We start from the raw sequence: 13,550 nt of genomic DNA on the forward strand, positions 1-13,550 counted from the left end.
TTGCAGTACCTATTCTACATAATAAATTATTACTGCCTGGTCATTTCATTTCTAAGATGCCAATTCCGTCCCAACCTAAGAACTCATTAAATAACAAAAGGGACAGTATCTGTTGACCTCACTGTTGTGGAGGCAAGTGCTGATTTGGACTTGCTGTGGATGTAGCTGTTAATGTAAGAACCTGCATTCATAGACTGGTTTGGGTTGGAAAGGACCTTAGGATCATCCAGTTCCAACTCCCTGCCATGGGCAGGGACACCTCGCAATAGACCATGTCACCCAAGGCTCTGTCCCACTGGTATGGCCTTAAACACTTCCAGGGATGGAACATTTACCACTTCTTTGGGCAACCTGTTCCAGCACCTCACCACCCTCACAGTAAAGAACTACTTCTTGTATCTAACTGAACTTCCCTGTTTCAGTTTAAACCCATCACCCCTTCCTGTCCTATCACTACAGTTCCTGATGAAGAGTCCCTCTTCAGCATCCATTCACAAAATCTCTGCATGTTTTTCAAGTTTGCCACAAAGATCTAAAGGTCTGGGTAAAAGCTTTGCAGAGCTTTGAAATACATCTTCAGTGCATAATTGGGAAATACATCTTCAGTGCATACGGAGAAAGGTTTGTACACTCTTCCAAGTGCATGGGAGAATATGAAAGCAGTACACTAGACTATAGTAGTCCTGGTTGTAAATTCTGTACTTTGTTGCCCCTGCAGACAATAAAGAACATTGTTGTCTTAAATAATTACTGAATGCTATCTTCATCTTTATATTTATAGAATCATAGAATAGTTAGGGTTGGAAAGGACCACTAATACCTTTTTAGTAGAAAGAGTAATATATCTTCCAGCAATAAGTTTTATGTTGGGGTGAAAAATAGCCTCCTAAAGCCATACCTTTAACAGGATAAAAAGATAAAGGACGCATGTGTCCTAACAGCAGTCATTCCATGAAATATGCTGAGCTAGCTCCAAGACCTAGAATCACATGAGGATAAACCTTTTTCCAGACTAAGCCCCTAACAAGAGATTATATGTGGGCAACATAACCTAGATGAAAAACTTGCTACAACCTTTTTTTTATTGTAACTAAGATGCATTTACTGAGCACTGCATGATTCCTTCCTTGCAGGGTAGTAGCCCTTTTGATATTTATCCCCTCAAAATATATGCTGAAGTAGCTTCTTCCGGCTGGTGTGCTTATTCCACAAATTTTCTATCAAAGGGGGTTGCAGGGCTTTCTGACAAGCCATCAAAAGCAGAGCGCTCAAGGAGCCATTCATGCTTCCTTACTAACTCCTCTGTTGCGGCTTCAGGGGCCCAAATCTACAAAATAAAGATATTTGTAGTTATTTTGGACTGCAAGTGAGGTATGAAGATGATACTGTGAGCCAAACAGAGCTGTGTTCTAGCACTTCTTTCCATCCTGAGACATAGAAGAAAAATGGTGCGGCCTCCTGGCAGAAGATGCCGCAACAATTTGTGTAAGTATAAGCAGAACATTCTCTTGTTGCCACCAATCTCTAACATGCCATAGGCTCAGATGAGGGATAATGTAGGAAAGGTGATCCAAAGCTAATTGTTCAGAATGACTGACTCGGGCCCAAGATCCTCAGAGTGGAAAACAGTAATTAGTCATAGAGTCACTGATGATGTAGCCTTATTCCCCCGAGACCATTGCAGAAACTGGCACAAATCAGGCTTAGGGAAATGGTAAATAACCTCTAAACAAAACTGCTCAGTCAGCAATGGTGGTGTTCTCCTTTTTAAGCAGAGGGGGAAAAAAATATTACTTCTCTGTGGTTATCTTTCTCTGTTTTTTGGTTATTCTTGAATGAGTACTAACAAGTCCTTAATATAAAAATTATATTTTCAGTATTCTAACACAAGGAAGTAAATACTTAGTAATCCATTCAGATCATTAAATGTCACTCAAGTAATCACAGGATAACTAATTGGGAAGGCAAGTTAGAAGTTGGTGCTGGTCCCACGCACAAGGACTCCTATCCTTTAAGTGCAGGAATGTAAACATCCATCCAATGCACATAGTGGCATTTGTAATTTTACTGTGGATCCAATTTAATCCTATTTTTTAAAACCTGGTAAGGGCTTGCTTTCCATGATAATTTGTTTTATATAAATATATGTGTGCATATATATAAAATACACATAAACATATGTGGACTCTTTAGTTTACTGTTGTTCTATGGCAATTTCTCTAGCCTGTGTCATGTCATCTACAAACAGCTAGTTGAATTGTGAAGCTATTTCATCAGATTATTCTGGGGTTTGATTTACAGCAAGGTCTACCTTTCCGTTAACATGAAACCATGCTCATGTTTTATTACTGTACATACTTTTCTGGGTTTGAATGTGATGTCCTCTTTCTTGGTAGCACCACTGGCTATCAGAGAATTCAGATGAATAACACTGTCCTTGAAGGGTTGTGTTGACTTTTCAAGAATGGATGTTTCTTCATCTGCCAGTGATACCTGTGAAGACTGAAAGATAAGTTACCAGTTATACATCATGTCCAGAAGCAAGGCACACATCCTACATCTTCAGATACTTCTTCTGTATTCTATTTACTGTGGATGTATTTTTCTCAATCTGTTCAGAATCTGCTTTTCTTAAAGCTGCTATTTATTTTATAACCAAAAATTGTGACTCAAAGAGGATGACTGTCCTTCTTGGACACTAAAACATTAACTGCTCTTCAAGACTTGAGACAACCACCTAGTGCCACTGGTGATCCGTTCCTGTGCCAGGTCATGGCTAAATTGGCACCTAAAGTTGTCCTCCTCCTGCCTAACAAAGCCCTACACTATCCCTGACATTCAAATTATCTTTGAAAGGGGGAAACCAACATTTGGCTACTTACTACATCATCCAGGGCAGGACTGCTGAAGGACACTTCCAGCAATGTAGCTGCTATTGCATTTTCTCCCTAAATGGCATCCTGCGTTTGACTAACAAGTACCACTGGTAAATCAAGATCTCATCCACCATAAGATAACCAGGATGTGGTCACAGAGGCTATATCTGCTTGAACTAGGGCAATGGTAAGGTACTCAAGGCTCCTGGGTATGCTGTAAAAGCATTCAGTAGTACAACAGCCAAACTCAGTGTGGCGTTTAAGAAACAGGGCTCGTGTCAACAGTAGAAGAGGAAGGTTAAGAGACAAGATGGGAAATGAGAAGTCAGTGAGCCCAATATTGCCTAAATGAGTTCAGTTAGCAGAATAAAAAGATCTTTCTACTAATTTGAAGGGCCTTGGTCTTATCTGTGAAGAAACAGGTGCTCCCTTGAAGAAATTAAGCTTATAAATTGCTTGGTATTTACAACAGAGCTGGATGATCATAAACTTCAGGAGGAGGGGGAAAAGAGGAAATATTTTTCTGTGTCCCATCAGTGATACAGGATACAATTCTTAAGTGGGACTGTGAAAGACATGAAGTTCATATAATTAATATGTCAAAATTTCAACCAATGAACAATAGTACTGGCAAGAACGAGTCCTGGCTTCTGAAAATACTTTAACAAAACTGCATGATTTATAGCTTTAGAGAGACATGGATGACAAATAAATGAAAGGAAGCAGCATTCTACTAACTATTAGCAAATCAATCCTTTGTTACTATTTTTCATACCTCTCTTTTTGCAGCTTGTTCCTCTGCAGGCTTTGGTGTGGAAGATGGCTTTGGTTTCACAGCTTTTTCTTTCTTTTCTGATACTTGTGGCAAATTGTCCAGTTTATTCTGGAGCAGATCAATTATTCTAGAATCTGCAAATGCTTTAGCAATATCAAGAGGATTCTTTCCTGTATTTAAAAAAATAAATACTTGTATAAGCCATGAAAATGAACCTCGGTCTTTTGTTATTTCAACTGGATAATGAAACCACGGTCAACTGAATTTAATTAGGCCTCTATTTTATTAACCTTTCAGTTGCCAGCAGCATGCCTGACATCATGTGAGGACTGGCAGGCATCTGCACTGTTTGTCAGAAATAAAGCCTTACAGAAATGAGCTTTGAAACCAAGTATTGCAGGAATTCTTTGAGTGGTAACTTTACTCTTAATGTCCTGACATTTGCAGCTTAATATACTGGTCCTACAGGGTGCAGTTTTGACTTCTGAGAGCATTTAGCACTAGGAGATGGCTAGCACAGTACAAGCTTAGGAATGTAGACCAAGTTATTGTAGATCTCTACCTCTTCCTGTACTTGCTCTGTGGCTGGCAAGGAGTCAAGGGAAAGCCCCATGGTTTAAATGGGGTTGAAAATCTTCAGGGCTTAATAGAGAACAAACTTCTTCCAGATCTTTTAAGGTGAGATGCTGTGGCTGTGAAGTAGTTGTGAGCCTAAACTGCTGTGTGAATTAGAACACCACAGAAATAAGGAATACACATACCTTCTACAAGCCAGGTTTCACCTAGCAGGCATTTTGGCAAGGAAAATCTCATTATGTAGCAATGTTGCTTCCTCTGTTAGAGCAAAAGCTTAAAATGTGACAAATGCTGTTTAATTTACTCCAAAAAGAGAGGAAATAACACTGCATGAGGGATCTGCTGTGAGGAGGTAACAATTCAGTATCAATTTGATTTGTTTTTCTGTTAAGTACTTTTTCTCAGAGAGTAATATTTACATGCTAAGCAGCAAGAAATATTTTAACCTGTGCTGCCTGTGCATAAAAATTAAATTACTTAAATGGGTGGCAGAGGATACACTGGCCACAAGTGAAATCTAATTTTCCATCAAATAATATTAAAAAGTAGATAGATTTTATCCATTAAAGCCACTTATAACTGCATATATCTTGTGAGGAGCAACAGACTTCTTAATCATGTAATTAATCATGTTACTTTATTTTCTAGAGGCATAAAACCCAGGAAAGCTGACTACTTACAACAGTGATTCCACACTGTAGAAAACTAATTGTACCTCTTACCTCCATCCTGGTCTTGACAGCAATCATAAATTCAGAACACTTCTCAAAGCATTCCAAGAACTTAGTTTTGTTTGGGGCTTTTCAATAAAACATGGATACATGTAAGGAAGTGGGCCTGTTTTGGGGATGTTGATATTTACCACTGCTGTTTGTAGCTTGGACATCTGCACCCTCTTCAAGTAAAAAATAGACAATATCCAGTCTGGAGATCTCAATGGCTCTCATTAGTGGGGTTGCATTGCCCATTGCAGGTGCATCCACTGCTGCTCCAGCCTTCACTATCAGTTTGGCAATATCGAGGTGTCCATTATAGCAAGCATGATGGAGAGGAGTCCACATGAAATTGTCTGTTGCATTTACATCAGCCCTACAAAAGAATATGAGAAGTGGCAGATGAAGCTATCTAATGGATACAGGAATGTCAAAACAGGCAATGTTAATTGCCCCTGCAATGGCATATTCAATGTGAATAAATGTTTTCATATTGCTACTGCTACTCTGAAGCCATTTTAGTATCCAATATATGGCTTGTCATGGAATATTAATTGTAAGAATGTGCCTGGGTGGTGATCACATCCCCCTCTTAGCCAACACAGTGTCCTTTACACGGAGGTTTTCACAGGTACAGAGGAAAACAGGCATCCAAACACCATAGTCCTTTAAAATGCTGCTTGTATTTGTGCTTCAGCTTCACTGATAATGGCAAAAAATAGATTAAGGAATTCATAAAAGAATGCTTTTGGGGCATGAGCAGGTGGGAAAATTGCCAATTTAGTGAGTTAGAGAAAGTCTCTCAAATTCTAACCTTTTAGAACTTTTTCACTAAGTGTGTTGCTGGACTATAGATCTATTTCTGCTCCCAGGCTAAAACTGTTATGTTCTGGAGGATGCAAGGGCTAGTTTGGGGGTGATATTTGCAATCTGCTGCCTTTGAATGAAGCTGAGGGGAAGAGCGCTATCAGCCCTTTAGCAGCTTGCTGCCTTGGAAGCTTTTGGGCTGGGGTCATGCAAAAGCAAGGCTTGGGGAACCACAGCTACAAGAGCCTCTTAAAGGTGTTAAAAGGAAAGAAATATTGTTCCCCCACATCTCTGAAGAGAGCACAGACCATGACCATGCCCAGATCTGTGCACCACATGTGGGTTCAGAATGGGCCAAAGCCTCATGAGGGGATTCCCCAGTAGTCAAGCAGAGTGAATTACTTGTGCCTTGTAGTGAAGACAGCCTGAACTGAGTTAGGGTCACTGTCCCATTGGCTCTAGGGACAAAGTGCTGACATCTTTCCAAAAGACATGGAAGGAATGAAAAGGAAGAAAATTATGGAGTTGCTTCCAGGGATAGCTCGTTGTTCTTCAGGTCAGATGGTTAACATTTAACTCTAGATCAAAAGAACAGATTCATCTGGTTTTCTTTACTCAATTTTAACATTTTTGAGTATTCTGCTTTTGGTGAGATGTTATCCCAGTAATTCCTCACACCTACCAGTTTTGTCTGTGTTATCTTTCAGTTGCTCAGCCCTTATGGTTTATTTGTATGCAGTGTTCATTGCCTTTGTATTTCTCATTAAAATATGCAGACTCCACTTGCTCTCCTGACCCATCCTCCATGCCTGTACCAATACTCTGCCCCTGAATCCTTTTCACTAACTTTATTCTACCAGAAACAAACCAATCAAAGGGAATAGCAATAACATAGCACTGACTTAGTATTTTTTCCTGACAAAACACTGAATTTGCCTTAAGCCCTAAATTTAATTTACTTCTGAGTCTTTCTGGAACAAGACAGAAAGTAGGTATCACCAATTTATGTTTAAATCTCAGTGTTTTCCATAGCTCTTGATAAATGTTTTGTTTCTATTTGATATAAATTTGTGATACTGTACTGAAGAGGTTATATTGTAAAAAGTATTTACACTCCAATATCAAAGTGAAAGTACCTGAAAGTCCATGCTACTGAAAGATGCAAAGCTAAACACTGTCCTGATAACTTTCCTCTCCATGTTCTGTCTTCTGTCAATTTAAAAACCTCAAAATTGGTACTATTTTAAAAGATTGTTGCATTTCTAGGGCTGTTAAACATGAGGAGATGTGACTCCAGTGCTGTCTTGTGAGGCTTGACAAAAGTAGTGGAGATTAATTTGCTAACTCTTGCATCTTTATCCTGGATGGATTGTCTTGCTCATTTCAGGTGAGTCACTTGAATCAGATATGCCCAAAACCATTCATCTGATTTTGAGAGTTGAGTTTTGAGGATGCACCATTAGAGACTGCAGTTGTAACTGGCACGCTGCCTCTGATCAAAATGCTAACAGCCCAGGCAACCAAAACCTTCAGACCTGGGGAACTTACCTCTTGGGTGTTTCTATTTCCCTTTAATAATGTGAGAAATAATAAACTAACCCTCTGTGACTCAGGATCCTATGGAACTAACTTTAATATTAAAAGTTATATAAATAAAAACCAAACCATGGTCTGCTGCATCCAAATCTTTGCTGGAAATTTTTGCTTTTGAAAGCCTCTCCAAAATAGCAATGTAAAAAAAAAAAAAATCTCTGAAATGACCTTACCCCTTTTCCAGAAGATACTGCACAAGAACTATGTTCCCACTTGCACACGCAACCATCAAAGGTGTTTTGTAATATTGATCTTTTATGTCTATGTGCACACTCTCCTCAAACGCTTTCTGCAGAGATGCAAAGTCTGCTTCTCTGACAAGGTAGTTAATGTTCATGTACGTTTTCCTTGGCTCATCTATATACCAGGCACGGTCATCATGCACAGGATGTGCAGATGGGTGGTCTCGGTTAAAACGGGAGATGTCAGCAAGGTTTTGGATAGCCTCAACCATGTATACAGGGAAACCATCTTCTCTAAGGGGACATGCACCCTTTGGCATAACACAAATAGGCACGGGGACAGCAACACCTTTTTTGCCTCTTTGTTTCTTCCCTTTCTTCCCCTTCTTCCCTTTGTGTCCATGCGATGTGATAAGATAGTTTTTTGACAAGTATTTAGAGCCTTTAAAAAAGTCTTCAATGCCGATTCCATCAGCCTGACGTCCTTCATGCATTTTAGCAATAGCTTCTAGTTGTTCAGTGTCCACAAAGGAACAGTGCTGCTGGATAAGGGCTATAAAACTGTCTTTAGTCACCTTCCCGTCTCCTTGGTCGACAGCCTCCAACACCTTGCGGAGAGCAGCCTGGTGCTCTAAGGACCAGTCGTACAGCCTCACAGCCCACTGGGGGTTTTCCTCCTTATCCTTAGTCTTGGACTGTTTTGCAAAGGTCTTCTCAATTTTACGCAATTCTGATACTGCTGCTTTAAAACCACCGTCTTTGGCGATGGCTCTTGGTGTCTTTTTTGCCAAGTTTACCCATGTAGGATCACAGCCTAAAAATATGGACACAATTTTGCTGGTAATGCAGTGGAATTCCTAATTATATAGAAAATCCATAATTAATTATGTAATTATGTATATAAGAGACTTGTACTATACATACAACTAATTGCCACAGGTCTACAATTTTAAACTGTTTTAACTATAAATGGCGATAGAAGATTTGTTTTCCAAAGGGAGGTTCATGGGGCAACACATGCTTTACTTATCCATCCATTCATGATATGTATAGAATTTCGGCAGAAATTCAGTGGAAACTACATTTTTTAAGTGGTGGGAAAGGTTAAGAAGGAACAAACTAAGATTAAAGTATCACTCAGTGTTCTATACCCCAACCTTGCAATCTCGCATTGGATCACTAGCTAAATGTTTGACTCACAAGAACAGAATGCAGGATTTTGCATGGTCCTTTTGAAGTGCTATGATCATCTGCTTAAGTTAGAATATGGTCACAGCTGCTTTGTAGTATGTTTGAATACCCATGGGCATGAAGTTTTCCCTATGACTACAGAGATTTATCTTGTTTAATGATCAGCAAACCAAAAATTACATTCCTGTTGGAAGTTTCAATGCAATACATCTAAACCCAACTAAAAGCAGAACCCCTTAAGACAGTCCAGTTCTGAGTTATACAAAGCCATGATGTTTCTGATGCTTCCTTTGAGAAATGTTTTATCTCGGCCACAAGTGTATAAATAAATCACAATAGCCTATGTTAGGCACTTCTTAATGAGAATTACATTTGCCACATGATACCCAAGAGTCAAATCCTTCCTAGATGCCCAAATTAAATCCTCCCTTTAGCAAAGAAATAGAATGCACATGATAGTTACAAAGTAACTTATTTTTAATGTACCTCTTTGTCCTATGAACTTGCAGCAATTTGCAAATCCTCCCTCCGCAGCATAATGAAGCGGCGTGTTACCATTCATAGCGATCAGGCCCACGTCTCCATTATAAGCTGAAATAATCCTCAGAATCTAGAAAAACAGACAATACCACCAAAATCTGGTGTGTTCCTTAAAACAGGGAAGTGTGAGAATAATTTACAAATAAATGTAGTATCATATATTCTCAGTTTATTTAGTGAACGTTTCTCCCATGCCCAGCTAATCAATGCACACGTAACATTTCATGTTTTCTGTAGTACTCTGCTTATTTCATGGAGGAAATAGAAACCTTGTTCTGTTGTAAACACCAAAGACAGTCTTCGTTCCTGTCATCTCCCTGCAGGCCACTGTCTTAAACTCTGACAATGCATGCACAATCAAAACTGCGTAATTTTATGTACTTTGAAGATTATTTGGGCAATAAGGAAGAAACTGCCTAACTGCAGCCATTTGCATCTGCCCCTCTTGTAATGGTAATGTTTCATCTAAGTTACACAGCTGTGACATGCTACATGTTGAGAGAAACAAGGTCTCCAACAGAGCTGTTCACACCAGCCAGCCACACTAGCACACTTGGAGATACCTTGGCAAAAAGGCTCTGCAATTATGAGAGAGATTCTATCACTGCTGGATTCCCTTTGATATTTAAAAAGAAGCTGCTTTTGATGGCTTTGATCAGCTCAGATACTGGATTCAAAAAAAAACCTAATGCCGCCCAACCCCAAAAACCCAACCAAACAAAAAAAACAACCCAGGTTTGGCTTTGCAGCAATGCTTTAACACCACAAATAGTGATACCTCAAAAAAGCCTCCTTTGGCTGCAAAATGTGCAGCACTTTGTCTTTCAAAGTCAAACAGGTTAACATCAGCTCCCCTCTCAAGCAGACCACGAACCAGCTCGAGAACACCTTCTCTTGCAGCTTCCATTAACACTGTGCGACCTGTAGCCTGTAAGGTAGCAAGAAAGCAATTCAGTTTGTTTCCTATGCTAATTCAGGTTGGAACAATATAATCTGCTTGTGGCAAGGTGGCATAAAACTGAAGGTTTCCTTTTAGGTATTACCATAAAAAGGAGACCAGGCTAATAGTTTCCAAGGTGCTTGTAGGTAAACTAAGAATCTAACCATAATGCTGCTAAAGCATGAGTAGACAAATCCCAGTGATGTAGATATATTAGTAGCTTGAGTCTCTTGAACAGTCCTCATGTAAATCAATTCCTTAGTTAAGGAATCCTTTATTCTGTGTGTATGTTTAAACATGCTTTCATGCATGTTTACAAAACTTAACACAAAATCCTATCTCTATCATTAAAAAAGCATAAGGAGCTATGGCTGGAGGAGTGCTAAAGGGACAGCAGAGCAACTGGGGAAGTTCACTGCTGTTCTGTGAGAAAAAGTTTTAATTCTAATATATTTTTTAATATATATTTCTAGATTATAGAGTATGTTTGTGATTAGCAGTACCCATGTTCTTCATAATGTCTCACTTGGGTAGATCTGGTGACCTTCCCAAGAACAGAGCACATCTCAGGTCAGGGATTGCCTGCTATTACCATATTGGCCCACAGCAACACAGAATATCTGACTTGCTACTCTACAAAGGGGCAAAGAGAGCAGTGAGCCATGGATATTGTCCCACTGAACCATATGCTCTTCCCTGCTACCTGTCTTTCTAGCAAATCATTCCTATTATGTGACCAGGTATGTGCTCATCGTATTACAAAAATAAAAGCAGGTTTCTCATATTGTAGGTACACTGAGTGCCCAGAGATGTGTGAGAGGATGGGAGAAGGATGTCTAAACACTGGGTTTTCTATAGCTACAAGCTAGGAAATATAACTACAAAACCAGGACCAAAGCAAAAGCCATGGGTGGCTTTAAGGAAAGCTTGAGCTCTTTGACTCAATCAACAGCACAGAGCTGCTGCCCTTCAGGTCTTTGTTAAATTAAAGAAATAAACAAATAAATGACGAGGACATACAAAAGAATGAAAATAGTTTCTTATGGCTCGTTCCTGCCTTGATCCTCCATAAGGTTTTTCATTCTAGACTCACCTTTTAGTGAGCATTATTTCAACTCTGAAAACCTTAGAGCACACGGAGGCAAAGTACAAATCAGCCCTGCGCCACTGAAGTGCAGTGAACTGCAGCTCTGAAGAGCTAGCCCAGTTACACTTTATGTTTGCACTCTAATCTACAGAAATCTAACTCAGGATATGTGGTTCAAGCAGAAGACTTAAATCCCTGCTCCTGCAAAAAGGGTGATGCAGAAGAAGGGAGCAGGTACGGCCACAGAGCTAAGTGTCACTGATTCACCATTTTAATGTGAGCATTTAAGGTTCTATAGTCATCTGGTAACTATTCTACACTTCTCTATATATGTTCTTAGTTACAGAAATATTCATACTGGGTTTCCTGCACTGGGATGTGCTCCTCTTTCCATGAAATTCAGACATATTTCTTTAATATCATGAGCTTGCTCACAGGCTTGTAGAAATACAGGCTTCCCATCAGTGGTACAGTTGTTAACATCTGCACCAGCATCCAAGGCAATTTGTGTGCAGTGGTAGTGCCGTGTTGTAGGTAAAAGGCAGTAAAACAGAACACCTGCAAAGAAAACCAGCAGGGATTATGGTGCGATACTAAATTAGTAGAAAGGTTACTTAGGCTGTGAGCTTCACAGCTGAACAGACAAAATCCTTCAGTAGAGACCTGTTCACTTCTCTGAGGGTACATACATGCAAAAAAGACTTCTAGTTTAGGTAGGGCCTTTGAACTTCTGGGAGTAAATCACGATTTAGTACGACAGGTCATGGGAGGAACATGATCCTCCATCACAAGTTATCTTTCAGATAAGCACTAGAGAGACCTAAAGGCATAGACTTACAGGCACAGACTGCTCAAGGAGAATTATTTCCGTCAAAGCTCTTATGGCATAGCTTCTGCTGAGCTGTAAGGATTACCCTCAACCGCGGTTCCCCTCTATGGACGGCACACAACATACATAGCAAGTGTGCAACACAGTAAGGGGTCATTTTATGGTATTTCTGGTCTGATAAGGTTCCCATTTACTTACCTTTCCCTTCATTATCCACAACAGTCATGTCTGCTTTAGCTTTTACTAATATATCCAAAATGAACTCATGGCCTAACTCAGCTGCCTTCATTGCTGCAGTACGTCCCATTTTGTCCTGGACATCTGGATGAGCTCCTTGCTCCAGCAAGAAGCTGCACATGTCAATGTCATTTTTAATGCAGGCCAACTGAAGGGCACTATATCCTTCCACAGGCTCTGTGAAATTAATGAGATTTGGGAATCCATTCTGGACCAGCTTTTCTATCTGCTTCTTGTCTTTCTGGTGAACACACTGAAGAAGTTTGTACACCTGTAAGTTTCGAAGTCTGATATCTACTGGTAACATCCTGGAATAAGATAAATGGCTTCTTTGAAGGAAGTAATTCCTACATAGAGAAAGAAGAAAAAACGTAAACTCAGAGATGAGATTATAATTACATGCCAGTTAGAACAGGAATCAAACTGCATTCAAGGCATGAAAATATCCACTTTAACTTAACAGAGCACTAAGCTTTGAGTGAATTTCTATCATTTAGTCCACACAGCATATGTAGAGACTATATAAACACATATAGCACTTGCAAAATTGTCCTTTCTAATCTTCAAACTCTCACGAAGAAGTCTCATTGAAGGTGAAAATTAAGTTAAGAAACTGTAAGGTAAGTACTTTCCATTCAAGGAACTGTTATAATCTGCAATGACTTGGAAGCTTAAGGGGAGGCTGAACATCTGTCATTTTAGTACTACAAAGAGAAAAAAATCACAAGTCACACTGTTCTCTGTACTTGCTGTAACATAAAACTGATACTAGCATCACCCCATCAGTATCTGAGCACCTTCCTTTTTTGGTAGCTGGTGCATGAACTTACTGCTGCACTATGTGCATAACAAACTGTATTTCTCTGCAGCAAACACTCTTCAGGAAAATACAAAGATGCAGGCAATGGGGCACTGGCCTGGAAAAAGGTTCCCCCAGGTGACAAGCTGACAAGTTTAAATGTTCTCTCATATTCTTCTTATATTTCCCACTACCCCACAGCAGTAAGGAACTTGGGTTTACTTTCAAAAGCTGGATCCTTTCTTCCAACTGTTAGTCATTATTTACAGCTGGATATCACACATCACTTTTTTGGGAACTCCTTTAGGATCAACACTTGCCTTTTCTTCCCTTCTTTCTTCCCCCCCTGAAGCTGCAAACACTGAAGAAGTTACATTCTCCATGGAAATAGGCTAGTAATGCTAT

General features: G+C 39.7%; 1 protein-coding gene across 1 annotated transcript; it reads right to left on the bottom strand.

The window, feature by feature from the left end:
* Positions 1 to 1,146: 1,146 nt before the first annotated feature.
* Positions 1,147 to 12,653, bottom strand: ANKEF1 (ankyrin repeat and EF-hand domain containing 1). The gene is made up of 9 exons (XM_065679270.1): positions 12,308 to 12,653; positions 11,639 to 11,838; positions 10,032 to 10,181; positions 9,200 to 9,323; positions 7,514 to 8,336; positions 5,090 to 5,316; positions 3,652 to 3,821; positions 2,359 to 2,502; positions 1,147 to 1,327 (listed from the first exon to the last, which is right to left on the bottom strand). Exons 1-9 carry the CDS (start codon positions 12,651 to 12,653, stop codon positions 1,202 to 1,204), a joined length of 2,310 nt encoding a protein of 769 aa, XP_065535342.1. The 3' UTR covers positions 1,147 to 1,201.
* Between the last annotated feature and the right edge of the window lie 897 nt (positions 12,654 to 13,550).

The sequence above is a fragment of the Lathamus discolor genome, chromosome 5 (assembly GCF_037157495.1).
Source record: "Lathamus discolor isolate bLatDis1 chromosome 5, bLatDis1.hap1, whole genome shotgun sequence".
NCBI lineage: Eukaryota > Metazoa > Chordata > Aves > Psittaciformes > Psittacidae > Lathamus > Lathamus discolor.